General features: G+C 30.1%; 2 protein-coding genes across 3 annotated transcripts in view; one reads left to right on the top strand and one right to left on the bottom strand.

The window, feature by feature from the left end:
- loco (regulator of G protein signaling family member locomotion defects) overlaps positions 1-21,906 on the bottom strand; it is an 87,082-nt gene that overhangs the window by 25,632 nt on the left and 39,544 nt on the right. The window lies entirely within an intron of this gene.
- Positions 2,841-21,906, top strand: part of Pus1 (Pseudouridine synthase 1) — a 64,799-nt gene continuing 45,733 nt past the window's right edge. Inside the window, exon 1 of one of the 2 annotated variants that reach the window (XM_088278099.1) lies at positions 2,841-3,032. In XM_088278099.1, coding sequence (XP_088134225.1) covers positions 2,857-3,032 — 176 coding nt within the window. In that variant the 5' untranslated portion in view covers positions 2,841-2,856. The remainder of the gene's footprint in view (positions 3,033-21,906) is intronic. The other variant, XM_088278097.1, reaches the window with a different exon arrangement.

Genomic DNA, 21,906 nt, shown 5'->3' with positions numbered 1-21,906 from the left:
GTTTATATGACACAGTGCCCTATGCATCATTGGGGTGCGGATAAGGGTATTATTATTATTGCTATTATGTTTATATGAGTATGCAACCCACGCGTTCTAGCCATTGCTGATATTTTCTTTTTCCTATCTCCATTTCTCCTTAATTTCTAATCCCAAATATTATCAGTAATGTACTTCACTCTGAGCTTCCATGTATATTCTACCAAATATATTCCACTAATGAATAAATCCCGGACCAATGCCCTTTCGAAGCTAAAAAAAGTTAAAATCTGTTTAAAAATCAATAACTTTTTAAACGAACAAAATATGTTGGACATCTAATAAATTGCAACATGAGTTTGCGTTTCTAAGCCAATAGAAATAATGATTACTATCAATGGGCAAATATTTTGCCATGTGCTAATAACAAGAGTTCTCGAAGTCACAATACTGGGTTATTCATTATCGCGAAACCTCGTCCTAGTTTAAATCAAGGGTTTAAAATTATTTAAAAACCATATTGACATATCTCATGTAATCTTCGAAATGGACAAAATCAGTAAAATTTAACCTTGTGTATTAAATGTTAAAATCAAACACTGATTTTTAGAGTGTACTAAATTGTATTTTGTTGTTAAAAACACAAAAATATGCTATGTTTTTAACAATAAAATACAATTTAGTAGACTCTAAAACATCAGTGATTGATTTTAACATTAAATATAAATGAAAATTAAAATGGAGTTGATGGGTAATATATCCGAAATAAAACAAGGTTTGTTGGATTGCATTCTACATTTATTTATGTATATGTTAATACGTGACGCGTTTCGTCTTCTTAGGACATTATCAAACACTGATAATGTCCTAAAAAGACGAAACGCGTCACGTATTAACATATACATAAATAAATGTAGAATTCAATACTACAAACCATGTTTTATTTTGGATATATTACCCAACAATTCAATATGGAATTCTACCAACTGTCTGCAGTTACAATAAATAAAATAGAGTTCTACAAATTGAACGCAAAATCCATAAATGAAAAAAATTAACTTATTGATAATATACAAACAAGTTGAAATTACGAGGTTCAGAAATATATAATTTAATTCAATTTAGAATCTGATGGTACCTTCTCGAACTTAATTCAGTATGATATATTTTACCCTCGTAAAAATACATTGGAATAAAAAGAAATGATGGAGTGATAATTGCGAATCGTATTTTTTAAAATTATTATCTGAAGGTTAGTAATAGGTGAACGGGAAGTATGAGTATATGCCTGTATATTACAAGCAAAATAGTTTATAATGGAATTCACGAACTGGCCTTGGTTTGCTATGAATCGGCATAGTATGTTTTACTTACATAGATGGGTGAAGTAAAAAATACCTAAATACGAACAGATTTTTTTTGTTGATATAAAAGGTAAGAAAAAAGGTAAATAAATTCAAATTCGATGAAAAATAAGCTCTTTTGGTTGGGTAGGGTACTTCGACTATACGTTATAAAAAACTATTATTATAATGCTATCAAAAAGTGGAATTACGTAAAATTTTCGTTTATAAATGAAACAGAGAGTGGTTAATTTTAGCCTTAGAAATAAAATAAAATCAGCTATAAAAACCTGACAAAAAATAAATTAAAAATATAGGGTAATTTAAATATTAAAAAAAAAACATATTCACTATACCGTTGACAGATGTTAATGAAAAGATACATTTCGAAGGCGATAAGCAAAAACCAACCACTCGTATTTGTATTTTATTTTATGCCGTACTTTTTTTGTATTTTATGTTGTACATGATAATGTACGACATAAAATACAAAGCTAAGCATGATCACATCAATATTCCGTTCCATTTACAACCAATTACAATACAATACATTTTTTGATATTATTGTTACAAGACGATTATAGAAACAATGAAAGGTTTTTGTCGCCTCCTGTAAATAGTGTCTTTGTTAGATAGGAGGTATTCACACATCGTCATCGATATCACAAATGACAAGTCAAATGATCTTATTTACGCAATTTTCCCCGTGAGAAAATATTAATTTTATTATTATTTTTATTATTTTTTGACCGTATATAAAAATTTATACTTTTTAAATATTTACCCGCTAAAGGGCAGAAAGTGTTGTTTTGGCATTTTGAAGAAAATGTATTGTTTAATTTTTTTTTTAAATATACTAAATATTTTTCAAATGGAGAAAAGACATCCAGGTTTTACCTAAGAAGATCTGTTGCACAGTAAAAAAGTTCAAAAAGTGGCTTGATATTTATTTTTAATACATTTTATTATATTTATAAACATTAAAAACGATCTCCTGAAAAATCAAGTTTTTTTATAAATGGCGTTGAAGAAAGGAGTGAGCGAAATGTACTTTCAGCATGCAGAACGATATTCTAGGAGTGACGTTGCAACTTAAATAGGTCATAGTTTTATTACACGAGCGCGCGGATTAGAAATCAACTGAATTCTATTGGCAACGTTATCCAAAGGAAGTGAATTAAATATAAACTAGTGTTGGTTGTGGTTATCCTTGTTAGGACAAGCGATAGGAAACTAAAAGGAATGTGATTCGAAGAAATCTGAAGCAGTTATTATGATTTCGAAGACTGGCATTTTTTTCTTTATTTTAAATTCTTTTGCATTTAACAATACAATATAAATAGGTAAATACAAGTACAAAAACACATACATAAAAAATATAAAAAATACATAATATAGTACAAAAGAAGATACCACAAATGCATAGCCTGTGTGTGGGTACACAATTTATAAAGCTTATTTTGTTTTCTTATAATATAAGCTGGTTCAATAATATGTTTAACCCTAGTGCATGTTTAACTTCGGCTCGTAACGCATGTTTGAGCTGAAACCTTTAGTGATGAAAAAATCGCATGTGTTAGACATTTTGTGTAGTTTTAAGTGTGTAAATAGTGCTATGGTAGTGAAGTTGTATTGTTTGCATGCTGTGGTAGTGATTGTCCTGGCGAAGAGACGGGTACGTCTCGAAACCGGTAGACATAAAAAATCTCGGTGAGTGGTTAAATACTAATATTATTAAAAAAATTGTAAAACAAACAAATTAGTAAAGCTTATTTCTTTGTGGAATAGAAATAGTAAAATTAAGAGACATAATCAGAAAAAAGTGAGGTATAAATGGTGCATACAAAAAGGGGAAATATATTTCAATTAACTCGACAAGAAATATCGCTTAATGTAATTTGAATCTAGGATGTTAATGGTTATTTGGAAATTATTTGTACAACTTTTGTAAAATATATTGATATGGAAGAAATAAACATGAGCAGAATGGTGAAAGTTCCTGAAGTGTTAAAGTGATACTTAAGCCAGCCGGTGTAATATCGTAAGCACCGTCAACGCATAAAGATTTTTATATTGCCCTCCCATAAAATTATTTCGTCATTGTTAGAATCTATACGAAAATCTTAACAAATATGTAATATAATGGAGCGTTTACGTACGACAATTTTTTTACTTTTTTATTAAGCAAAGAAAAATAGGTATTTAGATTAAAATATATTCGTGAAAGTTATAAAATTTATTTTTAGGGTTATAATTAAAATATAAATAATAATATTGAACCAATATAAGTTTATTTGCAATGCTTAAAAACAATAAGAGGAAATGTATTGATGTATATTTTTAACAAGTGCAGCCTTTAATAAAAAGAACTTGATTATACTTTGAAACATGATACATAATATAATAGTATAAGTAAATATGGAAATGATCAAAAATAATAATAGAGAAAACATAAAAAAAATGTATTACCTTTTATTTAAAATATATTAATTAACTATGAACTAAAATAGTTAATATGATAAATAACACTTCATCAATGATTATCTAATTCACAAAAATGAATACCACGAGAAAAAAAACACTAAAATGAATTAAAGCAATAATTTTAAAATGTTTTACAATTTACTAGTAACACTGTTAAAACAAATACCGTTTTTTTTAATCAACTGTACTTAGGAATCCTAAGAATGTGCGATGTCAAGATGAACGAACCAAATACAAGAAACACATGTTTCATACTAAATTTTTAAAGTACTGTCATGGACATATGAATAATATTGTACGAACGTATTTGTGTGTAGTATTTTAAGAAACAGTAGTTTATTTATAATCAGTAAAATAAATACTAAAGTAAGAAGGTAGCGATGTAACAAACGTACAAAATGTGCAGTCCATAATCTTGAAAAGACCTTTTGTGTAGGAAATGGAAAGGAAATGATCTAAAAGAGGATTGATGAGTAACCCCGGATGGTTGAAATAAATTACTTCAATAACAATAAGTAATGAAGTCATATTAAATAAATAAAAGAAAATTAAAAGGAGGGATATAAAAGATTACATACCGATGTGATGACACGTAGGCGTTTACGTAATAAGCATACTACTCGAGTCGTATGATTAAAAATGATATGGGATATTGTTCAAATAATTTTTAAATGTACCAAATACCATTATATATTTATTTAGATGCAAATATTTTTTTCACTCTCTTCGTTTTTCCATGTGGCGATCTATGTATTTGTCATTCAAACATTCAAACTAGAAGTAACAATTAAAATTGTTTTTTTTTCAAAAGCTTATACATGTATAAATGTATTACTTTATTAAACAATCACATACTACAGGTAAGTGAGTTTTTTATTAATTTCAGCGCCGATTTAGCGTATTTTTGTCAAACATTGACATGACCTATGACACGGTTTTGGATATGACCATCCCTCAACGAAATATCAAACTTCATTTTCTCAAAAACTACAGAACTTAAATAAACGTCTTTTACATATTGTATATAGCTTAAGCGTCAAACGTGGTTTTAAAAGTTTTTTTTGGTCTCACATATTACAAATTTGGTCGGCGGAACGACCGATAATCATAATAAACGAGATTAATTCTAACGGAGATTTTGAAATCATCAGTATCAAAAGTAGAAGAGCGAAAAATCAAAGAGGTTTAATGGATTTTATAGACAGTGGTCATAAAAGATGACCGTTACAAGTGTGATTATTATGGCGGAAACCATCGATTAAAGAAGCAATTTTACAATGATCAGAGATTGATAATCATTGCAAAGCCTTAATTACAATGGTATAGGCATATTGGGAGGTTTTTTTTTCTACCAACGCTATTTGATTGACTGGTAAATAAAAAAAAAGTAGAGAATCAAGAACGCAACATAAATGGGTGTCATGTAAGTATGACGTATTGACAGTAGGAGGGCGTGACGAGACACCCATGCATATTTGAATTAATAAGGATTTAATCAAAATGGGATGGGTTTATAAATATACAAAAATACCAACTAACATTTTTTTAAGCATATGTAACTTACATGATTCTCTCCGTAGAGAAGCGTTTTGGATGTTGTATTGCACGGAAACTTCAAACACACATATTTACAAAAATTTTAAGATAAAGTCAAACAGGATATAAAAGTCACACATATAATAAAAAAATAACAATTTTATTATGAAAGTTCAAAAACACAATTACACAAAATTCTTCAGAGTAGGTAAATAAACCGAATAATGCTATATGCCAGGCAATTTACGAATAATTTATCAAATTTGGATGAACAAAACTCGTGGTTTCATTATTGTTTGAATCAAATATTTTGAAAAACATCACATCATACCATTGTATGTAAATTTATTTGATTTAACACGATATTCTTATTAGTAAACAAGGCTTTAAAAAATGTACGTTTGATTTGATAATTTGTTAGATTCGATATGGAGAAGCCGTTGTGTTTTCGCCGTCGCGGCGGAACAATGAATGCAGTGAGGAGTCGCCGGCGAATCACGAATACCGGATTTAGAATATCCCTCTCGTGATGAGAGGATGGAGCCGTGTCTAACGACCGCCAGAAAACATGGCTGCGAGGGTACTGGGTACTGGGTACTGGGTACTGCTTCTGCCTTCTGCAAGATGTTAGAATAAAATGGAAAGTGTAGATTTCTCCCGCCCTACTAAGTCTCGATACTATTACCCACACTGCGGCGATTAGCATCGGGCTAATGTGCGACAATGTCCATTGTGTTTAAATCGGTTGGCTTAACCGATCGAAAATGGCGGGAAATGCGTATAATAAACATTATCATCGTCGTTATTACTGTACGTGACCATTTTGACTTCGGATAAAACGGAAAGAATTAGGACAACAATTTACGTTGATTTTTTTTTAAATCAAAAATAACCAAACGATAGTGTATTCTATATTTTATTTGTTCTTTCTGTGTGCAGAACCAATTTACCTGTAGGGAAAATGATTGATCTGCTGAACGGCCATCAAGAGTGGTGGATTTGTTCCATCTCAGTACCTACTGCTAGATTTACGCAATTCCTCTCGGATTGGATAACGTGATGTTTATTTTATGTATAAAATTTTAAATCAAACACATATTTTAAATTTTTTTCCAATATTTTATTTTATTAAAAAAACACATAAAAATCGATATTATGGGAATTGTTTCGCCTAGGTATGGCATTTCCAAACGAATGTGAAGATTAAATGGACTTTAGGATGATGTTTATTGGTGATTTTGTTTTGTCTTTTTTTTCGGCACGTTCTATTATTATTCGTATTGTAAAACGTTTTATTTTCTTTTGTCCATTAAAAAATAGATATATGAAGGTGTGTCTATTATAATTGGCTTTTGCATTAAATAAACAAAACGATTTGAAAAATTATTTCAACTAAAAACGCTCGAGCTCGAATAGAAATCGAAATATGAAATAGGTAGTAAACGTATAAGGTCAGATAATCAAATAAAATTTGCAAGTTAATGAATTTATTATTTTGACATCTCAAAATTTATGGTGAAGAATATGGAAGTCTGGGTACTTACAGGGCTTCCAAACCTGTCATAGACTGGTTTAAGCGATCAATTTCGATACACCTGTAAAATTCACCCAAACTTCAATATTCTCTTCATCCATGTTGAGATGTCAAAATGTAAAAATAGTTCCTGAATGGAGAAACCCAGATTTGGACACACAAAATGTCGTGAATGTATGTATCAGTCGTTAAACAGGTCTAAAGAGAATTTCCTTCTACAAATTTGAGGTGACATTACTGGGCAATAAGTTCTGCGCTAAAGTGCAAAATTGGCGATTTAGTCGTTGTCTTAAAAACCATGTCAATTAAATGATAATGCCTTTATTTAAGGCGTTTCCGGGAAGAATGCAATTTGTGACAATATAGCCGAAAGATCTACTGACTTACAAAGTATAAAGTTAGGTTAAAGATAATTATATCACTTGATAGAAGAACCCAGAAGAAAGCAATCAAATATTGATAGATATTCATTCTATTCGTCCAAGGATTCAAATGCTACCCTCGATTATCGGTGTTCATAGTACCTGACTAAGTCGTCTCATACCACGATATAACTTTATCTATGGAGTAAACACTTGAAAATTTAAATAAAACGTCCGTTATCGTGGACGCATGCATAGAATTTGTACAACACACGCGTACGCCACTGACTCATAGCATATATGTATAAAATCTTCTATGTCGCTTATTGTTCTATGGAAAGAAGGTGAAGAAGTTAATAAAGCTGTAATTTTTTGTCGATTAAGAAGCCAAAAGCTTTAGTAGTAATAAGTGAATAAAGAATCGTAAAACGAATTTATGAGGCGAATGTGGTTGGTATTAAAAGCAGAGGAAGAGCGAGGAAAACTTGGCATTATCAAGGATTTCAATTACTTGAAAGTGGACAGGTCAGGAGTCGGAATAAACGGTGGGTATGTATGAGGAGATGCATGAACATGGAAGAGGCGAAGATTGTTAGCAAATACAGACTGGTGTGGCGTTATATTCTCTCTGAAAACCCCTGCGGGGAAGCGACGTGATTGTTAGTTAGTTAGTGTTAAAGCTTTACTAAGGAAAAAATGCTTATCTAGAGTGATCGTACAACCGTGATTTACGTGAACGAAAAGAGAAAGCGAATGATGGCTTACGAAAATAATTAGTTGTGAAGCTAATTGTGAAATTAAGTCATTAAAAGCAGAACGAAAAGTAGAATGTTTACGACATTATGAGATTCGAATTGATAACGTTGACCGTTATGTCCATTTTTAATGGTAATAAACATAAAAAATTCAAACGAAAACATTTTAATTTCGTCTGTCATATGATGAACATTCTTTTTTAAAGCGACATATTAAAGTAACATAAGTATGATTGAGAGATATTATGTTTTATTTTTCTTAAATATTTACAATAACCACATAAAAAAAACATACAAACGCATTTGGTAAGCGGATGTAGATGCAAGTATATTGGTGTGACCACAATGTTATTGATATTCAAATACATGCTACAAACCGCAAATCAAATTATTTGGAAAATCGACGTTCCTTAAAAGAACTGACGTTTTCCCATCAGAATCTAATTTTAATCATTACATAAGAACACAGATATCTTGTAAACATTGAAGTAAATGTTTTTTTAATATTTTTATTTCAAGCAAAAATAGTAAATATTAAAATAAAAGTATCATAAAATAGTAAAACATGGTGTGTCTATTTCGATAACTTAAAAATACCATTAAATAAAGTATTTATTCGAACCTTGAGAGACGCTTGAAGTTTCTTGTAGTAAGCTTCATACAACGTGTCCAGCATTTCTCTCGCACTCTTTTTATGAATATTCTTAGGGACTTCCATGAAGTGGAGAAGAGTGATGAATGATACAATTTGTACTGAATATCAAATAATCTTATTTCCCATTACTGCTAGAAATTGAGATCCCACAACAGAACGAGGTGCAACCGCGTACACAGAAACGTTTATCTCTATTTACTCTTTTATATCACTTTCAATATTACTCGTACACGTCTTTATTACAACGCAACCGGGGCACTGCACTCTTTTTACACTGTTTTGTGACTCCTTAAGGTTGAGCAAATGTTTTCGATGGAGTTTGCGCGAAGAATGTTTACGTTTGAACATGGCGAACATTGTCTTGTTTATTTATTCACAGCTGTCAACCGATTGGGACAATATTGAAAAGTTATACAACGTGGAAGCTGATGGAACCAATAGAAGTCAATGTCAAAACCGTGCACACATTGGATGACCGTTGAAGGCTAAAATCGATACATTTCCCGTAAAGAAAGGTAAATATTTGTATAAAGACCCTTGGAGCGACCACAAACAACGAGCAAACAAACGAAAATATTATTTTTGAATCACTTTGATAAGATTAGGGTCGTAAATAAAAGTTTATTCTTATTAAAAACATTTGTTGATACTAATACTAATCATTTAAAAAAAATTCAACACTTGTATAATACCACTTAATGAGTTTTATTTCATTTCACACGACTAGTTTCGAAAACTACAGATGTTTTCATCTCCAGGTGAACAGTAAACTAACGAGCATTTTTTAAAATTAATATTAAAATATTAATGACATTAATAATTTTAATGTCATTTAATAATAACGAGCAAACACTGCTGTTTATCTGTTTTAGAAGTCATTTTTCAATTCAGACATGTTTAGATAATATCAAATTTATGCATGAAAATATTATTTATATAAAATAAAACGTGGTTTTGTTTCACGAGCGCGTACATTCAATAACAATTAAATTATTTTTAACACACGTCACAAATTTAAAAGAAAAACTTTTCGGCGAGTGGCGACTACCAATTGCACACCCGACCTAGTACGCTGGTGGTATTTTACGTTTGGAGTGTGAATCAATCGTTCGTTGAGAGTGACTGCTGTTATCAGCGAGATATCAGCGACAATGGAAGCGCGAACAATGCCGGAGATGGCCGAATATTGACGAATCAATTAGGAGTGAAAATTGAGAAAAAATACCCTTATTTTCTTCAACACACTCTCGAGGTTTGTAGCGAGTTTATACCGACTTCAATACTCATAAATATAAAATTAGTATTTTTTATTTATTTTATACATTAAATATTAAAATCAAACACTGATTTTTAGAGTCTATAAAATTGTATTTTATTATTAAAAACACATAAAAATAGTGGCATTTTTAATCTAATGCTATAATATAAGAAGGCGAATCAATAATTATAAATTAAATTTTGATGTGTTTTAAATAATAAAATACAATTTAGTGGACTCTAAAAATCAGTGTTTCATTTTGATATTTAATATATAAATTTAAATGGAGTCCTATAAATATGTTATTTAAATACATTATTACTGAAGCATGAAAATACAAAAGGCATTGGTTACAATTCTATTATTTTTAAAGGGCTAAAAGTTTCATTCAGGACCATAAGTTATAAAAACTGAATTGAATTGACAGTTTCCTAAGACTGATTTTAGAAAAATCGTGAAATTGACAGATATGGACATCGTCAATGGGGAATAACAACTAATTAAAAAAGAAAATAATGGGTATATTTAACAGTAATATTTGAAAACGTTAAACATAACACTCTTCTGTCATGTTAAAATGTTAAAATCGAAAAATACCAAATGAGTAATATTACGCAATACGGTAAAATTAGGTATTGTAAATCAATTAAGTTACTCAGTGATGCAATATGGAATTATCTTACCCGAATCTGACGACAGATTATCCCTTTTGACGTATTGGGAATTGGTATTACGTAAAACGTAAGCAATACAAAGCCAATTGATAATAAATCCAAAGGCAAACTTTCGTTGGTGATAAGGGAAATACAATGTCTGAATTAATTTCATGAAAGCAAAAATATAGCAACATTATGCAATATTTATTGCATAATATTGAAGGATATAAAAACGTTTTCCTGGAAAACAGGGACATTGTTTTTTGAGAATGTACGAGACGTATGTAGTACGGTCTCCTTTGCACGTACCCTTACTAACAAAATATGGAAAGGTGCAATTTAAAGTTAATCAATGAATAAGCATTAGATTAATAAGTGGTAAAATTGTCGCTTAGCTAGAGATAAGTCTTAATTATTCTATTGATTTCCGAGCCATAAAGACCTGCTTGCCATTTGTGACCATATTTCACCGCTGTAGCTTGACGTCAACGGAGTCGTGAACAATGCCTAATAAAAATTCAGAAGCAGTATTTAAAAAAAAAAGAAACATCTCAGCTACCATCAGAAACATTGTACGCTCGTTACAGACAAAGGAGTAATTGGAATAGCTGATGTGTTGATTCGAAATTGAAGTTTCTACGAAGAACGATTACAATAATAATTTATATAATTAGAAGCAAACATAGCAATGGTCTGTTCTCGGGAGAAACTCGTGACTCGTGAATGTGGGGAGCACTGAAATAAGAAATATACGAAAAAACATCCAAATTAAATAAAACAATGGCCACAGCGAAACAGTTAACTGCCTAATAAATAAGTGGAACAAACTAGTCATAATCGTTTAGACAAGAAAAATAGCACTCATATTAGTGGCGCTCAACTGGCATTAAGTCAATTTCACTAAAAGTAAGTGGGTTCAAGTATTTGGGATGAATAACCTGTAGATAAAAAAATAAGCACGTCATTTGATGTTAATTTACGGTCGATTGTACTAATATGTATGCGGACATAGTAAATAGGGATATGGAAATTGATATAAACATATTTAGCCTTTGGTTTCATGAAAATTCAATTCAACATAATATAAAACAATAAACCATACATTTATATGTAAGGCATTACTTGAAATTCACTCTAAGAAACTGATGACAAACCGCTTGAATCGTAGTTTATTGGACATTATAACGTAATGTTTGTAATTTTAATTATGTGAAAAAGGGTAGTAAATATATCATTATGAAATGTGTTCAATGCAAATAAATCGTATCAGTCACATTGTGTAATTGTAATGTCATTTACTACCCACAAATGATTTATTTTTGGGTTAAGATCGTTTGTATAAAAATCGCCATTTCAACGCACCAATTTTTAACTGTTCAAAGAGTTTTTTTTCAAATTTTCGAAAATCTTACCCTCCCATATCCAACCTGCATATTATACAAATAATAATTTACATAAAATCCTAGATAACTCAAAATCTAAAATTGATTTATTACAAAAAAGTGGTGTTTATGAAATTTCGTGTGGAGATTGTGATAGAAAATATATTGGCCAAACTGCGAGAAATTTAAAGATTAGAATTAAAGAACATCATAGCGGTCTTGTTGGTAATTATTTTTCGGAATTTGCAAATCATATAATAGATACTAATCACTCATTTCACTCTCATAAATTAAAATTATTACACCTTGTTCCATATAAAGGCCAAATTATGAATTATCTTGAAAATTTAGAAATACAAAAAAACCTGAATTCTAATATTAATTTATTAAATAATATATTGTTTCAATATTCTTCGCCATTGCTTTCCATTTTTCCTTTGTTTTCAAACTCCGTTCCTTGACTAACCCCTTCCCCTTACTTTCCCCTCTCCTTATTTATAGAACAATTTTATATTTTATATTTTAGTTATTATACAGACCTGAATGATGGAAGTTTAACTTCTGAAACATGTAGTCTATAATAAAACTCAAGTGGTAAAAAACGAAGTGTTTTCTTTAATCATTGTTCAAAGAGTCTACTCCATTCTTCGAAAATTCGTATGGGAACACACAAAAAAACTTGTCTGAAAGGTGTCAGGTTAAACTGACTCATCATACTGTCATTCCCTGAATAGGTATTGCATTCCCTAGATAAATGCACGACCTAAAAAACTGCGAACATTGAACACGAACTCATACAATTATTCAATACTCTGGTTGTCCGTAACTCCAGAAATTATTTTTAGTAATACCAGTTATGAAATAAAGTAAACAAGCATAAGAGATAAACTTCAATAAATATTGTTGCGAAAACAAGCAACAAATACCGCAGCTATTAAAAACATATTTCATTGTAAAAAAAACCTCCTATATAAATTAAAATTTAACCGAAACGAGTTTTTTGACCTATTTTTTTTTATTGATATATAATATTTATCATACTTGGTAAAATCACTAATTAATAAAGGAAATATTGACATGATTATTAAACGCCGTATAATGATGTTGAGTGCATCGAAACGTGTGTCATAATATAGTTTAATAGTAAGTAGTATTTGTAAAGTAATGTTAAGTTTCAAAACGGATAGATATTACCACAAAGTGACTTCCGTTGATTTGTTAAGTAGCGAGTATTCCTGAGAGGAATATTGACAAATATAATGACGGGTACATCCAAACTCCCAAATACATCTCGTTGAAACTATTCGAAATGTGATTGGGACTTATTTGACGAGACATGAACGCGGGTTCATTTGATAATCTATTTGAACCCGAAATAGGGTCATTGGAGTGCAAAGTTGAACATATTGGGTCCATAAAGAGGAAGACGTCGAGAACGAGGGTAGAGCGTATTAAACAAACGATCAAATAAACATAAGATGTCATGTGTACATAAGTGTACATATATGAAAAACGTGAGATGCTCATTTCATTGATAGTAAAGGAAAAAAATCTACAGAAAAAATGCTACGAATATAATTCGCACAGTTTCGAAGGGTCACGGGATCACTTCGAAAGAATTGAAATTGATAATGATGTTGCAAAACACGTTGTTTTAGTGTGGCAACAATCGTTAATATGGTACCTTTCTAAACTATGATTCGCATTGTGCGATTGACCTTTATATAACAGCACTAAATGTTTGCGTATAATATACTCCCAAGGCACTAAGGACGTATAATTTATACAGTTTACTCTTTAGTGACCTTTAGCTATCGAAAATATTAATATTATATCGGTGTAAACCGTCTAATTTGGTAATAACACGCTTTTTATTGTGAAGAAATAACGCGTTAGAGTTGGAAGATTGTATAGTTGGGGGTACATAATAATGGAGCTGCAAACGCGTTTTATATAAAATTCTTCAATTGTATAAATAACAAAGTCATGCGTTTGGTATTCTGTAAAAGGTCAGACAGTCATAGCAACACCATTCATTTCTACCAATTGTAGCTTACATTCCGTTCATTAAGCTCACAAGTCCCCGCATTCGTATTAAGCAGATTGATAAAACGACCGCCACAATATAAACACTTGCACAATTAGCTAACAACACTCCATTATGATGTGGTACTCAGAAATTTCCTTCAGGAAGTGAAAATAAAATTGACAGAGAACGGTATCATGCAGGCATATTACCAGAACCATTTTTACAAACATCCGTTCAGTTCATGTTTACCGTGGAGAATGAGTTTTTCATTTAAGCAACATACGCGTTATGCTAACTGCTGTTTATTTTAAATGGATTCTACAGAAAAGAATAAAGGAGTTCAAGTACAAAAGAAAATTAACGAAATGTTTTCTGACAAGAGTTTGCGCGATGAGAATTTTAAATATAGTATTTCCACGAAAATATCCGAATAAGAATAGGAACAACCGACGAATGTAACAAAAAAATAAATCGAATATGAGATATAACGGGTGAACGTATAATCCTTTGTAAAAGCTGTCATTTCGCGGAACCAATCAAAGCTTTTAACGGCGAAATTATATTGTATGCTTATAATAATTGATTGGGTCATAGGTTTTTCGTGAATAATACTGCGAATGAGTGGTGCTTTCACAGATAGTCGAGTAGGAGTATATATATGAGCCTAGCGGGAATTAATGCGGGCGTTTATGGGAATTTATCGGGTATTTATCGATGAGCACTCTTCTCTTCGGATGTGCTCATCGGGTATTTATGAGGGAATTTACGTGAATTAACCGAGAATTTATTTAACACATCTTTATTTCATCAGTATATTAACTTTTCGAGGAACAGATTTAAAAAAAAAAAGATATATTTATTGTTTTTTAGTTGAACTATGTACATGTTGTACAGAAAAATAGTTTAAGATTTTTATATCCAGTATGTGAGTGGTCGATGAATCAAAATAAAAATTCAGTTAAAAAAGAAAATGACAAAAATCAAGGAGGGTCTAATTATTTACCCAGGGGCTGTTATAGCGTTCATCTATGCTTGAGATATTATTAATGTATGTACCATATCGAAGTCGTACAGGAAAAAGTGACCAACTAACAAAACGAAAAATCTTCAGGAGGGCCATTTAAGTCACTTCTGCTTGGCAAGAAAATAAACGTCAATGCAGATAGTCATTTTTAAAAAGTCCAAATATTATACTTCCAATTATAAAATCTTTTGGAATTATTTTCAGGGCAATATTTAGCTAGTAAGATATCAAATAGTCAATGATCATGTTTTTTGTAAAAAATGCACTTGATCACTTTTTCCTGTATGACTACGATATATATGAGGTAAGTGCAAAAAATGATATGAAATATTGTATTACATTTCTTATATCCATACTATTGTTGATATGATGTAAAAAAAGATATTTATATTTAAATTCGACATAAATTGATTTATTTATTGTAAATGCAGACAGCTGGTAGAATTCCATTTGAATTTTCGGGTTATATATTCAAAATTAAAAAAGGTTATTGGATTGGATTCTACTTTTATTTACATATATTTAATGATATACGATGTGACGTGTTTCGTCTTATCAAGACATAATCGAACACAATGATTTTGATAATGACTTGATAAGACGAAACGCGTCACATTATATATTTTTTTGAATACATTACCCTAAAATTTAATTTGATTTATTTATTATCTATATTTAATTAATTAACGATTAACATTGAGTTATGGGTATGTAGGGAGTGAAAAAAATATAGATATTATTAAAATAAATCTAAGATTAAAAAAATATTTACTGCTCCATGAAAATAAATCCAAGTTGTAAAAACTACAACAAAGAGGTGTCTAATTCTAGAAAATTATAACAAAATCTTTTGTTGTTGTTGTAAAAACCTGTATGTAAAACAAACAAAATGTACTTTGTGTATATTTTTTAAAGGAAAAAAAAAGAAAATAAATAGCTATTACTCTTTCAGGATTGTAAATCACGCCTGATTTTGTCGATCAACGCTAAAGTAGTTTGAAAAAAAATAAGTAAAAACACAAATCTCTGGCACAAATAGCTTGTTTCCAAGAAATAAAGATAATAAGAGGCATGTAGGCGCTCGGAATTCGAATGGGGACTTTGAATTTAATAAAAAAATCGAGTTAGTGGGAGAGAAGAAGCGTTTCGGTAAACATTCATATTTCGCGCGAAGCATCCAAAAAGAATGATAAAAATCGCTCATTACAACAAAGCTTAACTGATTCTGATTAAGAGTGACATAAGCGGTGTGGTTTTGCCATTTTAACGAATAAATTAGCTATTTACGCTAACTTCAAAGCTTGATATATAAATATAAACATACCGCTCACTCCTTTCAACAACGTCGTATATCAAAAATCGTAAATTTTCAGTTGTGCATGTTTTCGGAATGCCAAGAAAATGTACTATATCACAGCAAAAGCGGCGTATTTTTAACTTAATATCTACCCGCTACTGGGCAGAAAGTGTTGTTTTTGCATTTTGAAGAAACGGTATTGTTTAATTATTTTTTAAAATATACTAAATATTTCTCAAATGGAGAAAAAACATTCAGGTTTTACCCAAGATCTGTTGTACAATTAGTTGCTTGATATTTATTTTTAATACATTTTATTATATTTTTAAACTTCAAAAACTATATCCGTAAAAATCAAGTTTTTTAATATGCGACGTTGTTGAAATGAGTGAGCGATATATTAAAAATGTGTCACGTAATTAGTTAAATCGAACATGCCCAAAACTAGTCTCCATATATGTACGTACATCTCTGACAGTCCTCACTTACATATTTATGTAAATAAATTAGAATTTTACAAAAATATATCATAATGATTGAATTTGAAATGTATTCTTCATTGGAAGGCTTCTTTTCGACGAATGCATTTTAAACGTTAAGTTTTTAAGGGCAGACCACCAAAGAGATGGACCGACAGCTAGGAATCGACCTCGCAGGAGGCTAATCCCTCTTAAAAACAGGCCACAGGCCTACACCAAGAAGAAGTTTTTAAGGGTTTTAGTTTACGAATCTAAGCATGGTACATGAATCGTTTTTATTCCTTTCGATTTTATCCGCGCTTTTAAAAGCAAAATCATATTGATTATTACTTTATTTATTGTTTCGGCATTTACTTTGTGGTGAGACATGATGATATATTAAGAAAACACTTGTTTTTTTACCACTTGAGTTTATTTTTATGACGGCTAGTTTCGGAAGCTAAGCTTCCATATTCAGGTCTAAATATTACATTAACAGTTTACATTTAGACCTGAAGACGGAAGCTTAGCTTTCGAAACAAGTTGTCACGAAAATAAACTCAAGTGGCAAAAAACAAGTGTTTTATTTAATAATATATTGATTATTATTAGCTAAAACGATGTGTCCAGTATTGGACTAGCAGAATGGTATTCAGGAGAAAACTGTAATCAACGGAGGTGTGGAATTATGACGGGCCATAGTTTGTCAGTCAAAAGAAATTTCGGAGAAAAAAAAGCGTATTGCCGGTCGATAAAATATCAAAGCTGAATGTGAAATGTTCGTATTTTCTAGTTTACCAAAAACATGTCACGGTTAAGAGAATTTAAAACGAGATCGAAATGAATTCGCCTTGTAGCAGTTAATAGTAAGTGTATGACTCATATTCATTCATGAATAATGTTCTCACACGGTATTTAAATAATTGAAGTAAATTAAAACAATCATGCTCACACCAGAAGTGAGATAGTCTCTTCTTAGTACATATTGAAAAATGCAAATGAGGCACCCGCATACTCTCAGTCTAGTAATACAAATATACTAAATAAAATAAATGAATAACTTTATTGTAAAGCAATAAGAATACGTAGAAATGAGTGGAACGACCATAGCTGACTCTATAATAATTCAATAAATTTATATTTCATAATATATATATATATATATATATATATATATATATATATATATATATATATATATATATATATATATATATATATATATATATATATATATATATATATATATATATATATATATATATATATATATATATATATATATATATATATATATATATATATATATCAAAACAAAGTGGATTAACATGTTTAATACAAAATTACTATTTTTTTTAAAGGAATTACTTGCAAAGCCTCTATTTTAGAGGCTGGTGTGCAGGTAGGTATGAATGTGAAAAATACATCACAAACACCCAGACTAATTGAAAATAAATACATTTAGGATTCATTTTGCAATTGAAGCCGTGATGTCAGTTTCGCAGTCGAGCGTCTACCCAACTACGCCACAGCACCTGTCTAAGTATATTAATGGCGTGTCTAACTATATAAATATGAAACCGCATTGATACTATTTATATAATTATATAAATAGTATCGACGCGGGTTTGTGTCGAAGAAAATTAAATTGATGTAAGACCATATGAATTTAAACAAGTGTAAAACATACTAATGTCACTAACTACCTACTACCGGAACAAATAAGGCGATTTCATGTCGTCGTTCATTCTGAAAGCGAATAGTTTCACGAGTTTGAAAACAATTGGGCGGTTGTTTAAAAAAAACAGTTACTCGAGTGTTTAGTAAATAGTGAGGTGTACACTTTACAAAGAAGGTATGACTCGCAATGGACTCGGTCAGATACGAGTAGGTACATGGTATGAATCGCAGGAAAAACGCCAACTATTACGACATTCTAACTTGTGCTTGGATTACAAAGTTGGAGCGAGACTCGATGCAAACTGAGTTTCAAGTACTGTGAGTCTAAGGCCATAAATGCATTACAATATGACTGCAGTTATGACTCAAATAAATTTTAAGAAGGATTTTGAGGTAACTACTCCACGTACGAATATATAAATGAATATATTAATGGTAACCTTGTGAAATAACTTGATGATTTAAATAAAATACTTAAGCACTTGCATTAGACAATTTTTTGCGATTTGTTTGAGGTTATTAATGAAAACACGAGAAGTTCCAAGAACTACAGATGTTCTCATCGACAGATAAAATCTGTTGTTCTCGAAACTAGTCGTGTTAACATAAATAAACTTTGAAATGATCTTATACAAGTGTTTAATTTTTATATTTCAATGATGATTACAATGTATATTTCTTGGTTTCCGCGGGCGCTGTATAATTTTATGATGAATAACCTTTTTAGGTTTTTTTTTTCTTAAATGCAAATTATAATTCATAATTAAAGCGTACTCAAACGTTACAGAAGAGACTTATCATTGCATACAATTAAACCAATTTAATAGTGTGAAGACGAATAAAATAATTTGTAATTAAAATGTAACTTTGGTTTAAAATAACTATAAATATTTTATTATAGCTTAATTATAATGTCTACCGGTTTCGAAGCTAACCGCTTCTTTTTCAAGACTGATTAATATAAAGATGCGGTTAGCTTCGAAACCGGTAGACATTTTAATTAAGTTATAATAAAATATTTATAGTGAATTTAAAACAAAGTTACATTTTAATTATAAAATGGAAAATCACAAAGTTAGTGCTTCAAATATAAATTGTAAAATAATTTGTATTGATAAAAAAATCGACGTTTATGATCGTCAGTAATTATTTCGTGACATGTTTTGGGTGTTGATGTCAATTACATGTTTAATTATGTTTGAATCCTCTTTGGATGTACCAGCATATTATTTTACAGAGTATCCAGTTATATTACTATTCGCGGTGGCGGTTGAGCTAAAGAGAACGTGATAAAACTTCAGATGATCACCTTAGGTGTATTTGTTCAGAGTAAAGTTAACTTTAAACCGTCATTGAGACTAAAGGAATACTATAAATTACTTTTCTTCTAAAGTCAACTGGTTGGTTTTGAAACATGGTATTGTAACTCTCCTAATAAAAAGCTTCGTGGGAATGCACATCATTTGTCTCCGATAATTGATTTCAATAAAGAAAAGAACACACCGGGATATTGCAGTTTTCAAAAGAAAAAAATATATTGCATGTGAAATTAAATTTACTTTGGTGATAAAAATGTAAGTGATGATATAATCTTAGGATTATCAAAAAACTTCGCTGATTAAAAATTCATAAGAGGGCGGATCTCAAAACGATGATTAGACTAGACAATGAAAATTTTCACATTTGAAAGCGTAATAATATTTCGTTGGAATTTTTCGAAGTACGGCAAAAATGTTAATCAAGAAAAAAAGTGAGATATTGGCAATTCGTTCACAAAACGTAAATATTTTGATAATTTTTTTCCTACAAGTGATATACGAATTCCAGCATATTTTTTATTGCTGTTTCTGAAATTATTCGCTGATAAATGATGTACAAATTGCAGGAAACTACATTAACACTTCGATATCGAGAACCGAAGTTAAAAAAAATAAATAATAAAATTTTTAAATTTTTTACCAAAGGGTCATAATACAAAAATTGTCATAATTATATAATTGTAAACATACGGCATTTATCACAGTGGTGTCGCGTCGCGATATACACAAAGATATAATATACTCAACAACTTGGAAAACTAGAGAATTTTCTGTCAATGGAAAGTTTAATTAATGTCGACAGATAAATGAGCCCGTTGATAGTTGCCGATATAAAAAGAGCTTTATTTTTGGAATATAAATTCGGTACTTGAGTTTATATCATGGTGTATTTACATGGTGTTATGGTAGGGACCCAGAAAAGGATAAATTACTGCTTGATTTATAAATATGCTATGAAATAAATTGTACATATATAATACGTTATACATAATTGAAATACTTTAGACATTAATGGATGAGGGTTTTATTATGTTAATAAGAGTATAAAACAAAATGTGAGGTGGTTAATATCAAAACGTGCTTTATTCATTTTTGGAAATTCTATAGGACAGGATAAAAAAACTGTGTAACATGTTTATTGACTTTTATATTTAAAAGAAATTCACGTAAAATTATATTATTTGAGTTCAAATCAATAATTTAATATTTGAAATGAAGAGGGTATTGAATTAATTTATGTAACTTTTTACACATGTTTTGATACAAGAGTAGATAATCGGATAATTACGTCATATGAAAATGAATATTAAGAATCCGAATACCTTCATTATTTCATATATATAAATTTTATATATTAAATAATAACATAATTAATACGACGAGTTATGCAGTGATGTGTGTTATATATTTTTTAAAACCAAGAGCATTTTAAAAGCTGACTTTTCAAGGGACGAATCCAACTCTGTATCACTCTGAAAGCGGGTAAGACGACTTTCTATATGATCCGCCTCATATAAGTAGTTACTAGAACATGTAATAGAAGGTTAGCTATGGAATAGTAGTTAGGCAATAAGTCTTGTCATAGAAAAATATATCCACTCGAATGAGCTTAGAAAACAATGCTAATACAATCATATCGGTTGGCTGAAACTGTAACTGTGTCAAATCAAATGATATTTATTAACAAATAGTGTGTCCAAATATTTGTTCACAAATTCTGGGTTTGTCTCCACTTAAAGATGTATTTATATCTAAGTGGAGGCAAAACCAAGAATTAATGAACAAAGATTTGGACGTAATCAAAATATTATGAATAAAACGGTCAAAATACGTAAATAAGTTTAATAAAAACTGAAAAAGGTTTTTTCAGGCGTCTCCTAGTATGTAAAATAATTCGCGAAGAATCTAACATAATTTCATAAAGCTCTCTATATTTCATGAAGGTCATAAAAATTTCATGAAAAAACTTACGTTTAACAATATACGGTGTCGAAGAAGTAGCATGGGAAAGTTCAATTGAAGCATAAATATAGTTTCCAAAATTAGAGTACTGTGACTGGTAATCATGGATAGAATTGTGAATGTTATAAGTGTATAAAGTGATTACTTAAACCAGACTATGACAAGCCGTAAGCCCTGTAAATATCCAGACTTC

This window comes from Brachycentrus maculatus, unplaced genomic scaffold (genome assembly GCF_059751285.1).
Source record: "Brachycentrus maculatus isolate JH-2025_06_01 unplaced genomic scaffold, ASM5975128v1 h1tg000055l, whole genome shotgun sequence".
NCBI lineage: Eukaryota > Metazoa > Arthropoda > Insecta > Trichoptera > Brachycentridae > Brachycentrus > Brachycentrus maculatus.
Note: the sequence above shows the minus strand (reverse complement) of the source record. Positions and strands in the feature narration are given on the sequence as shown.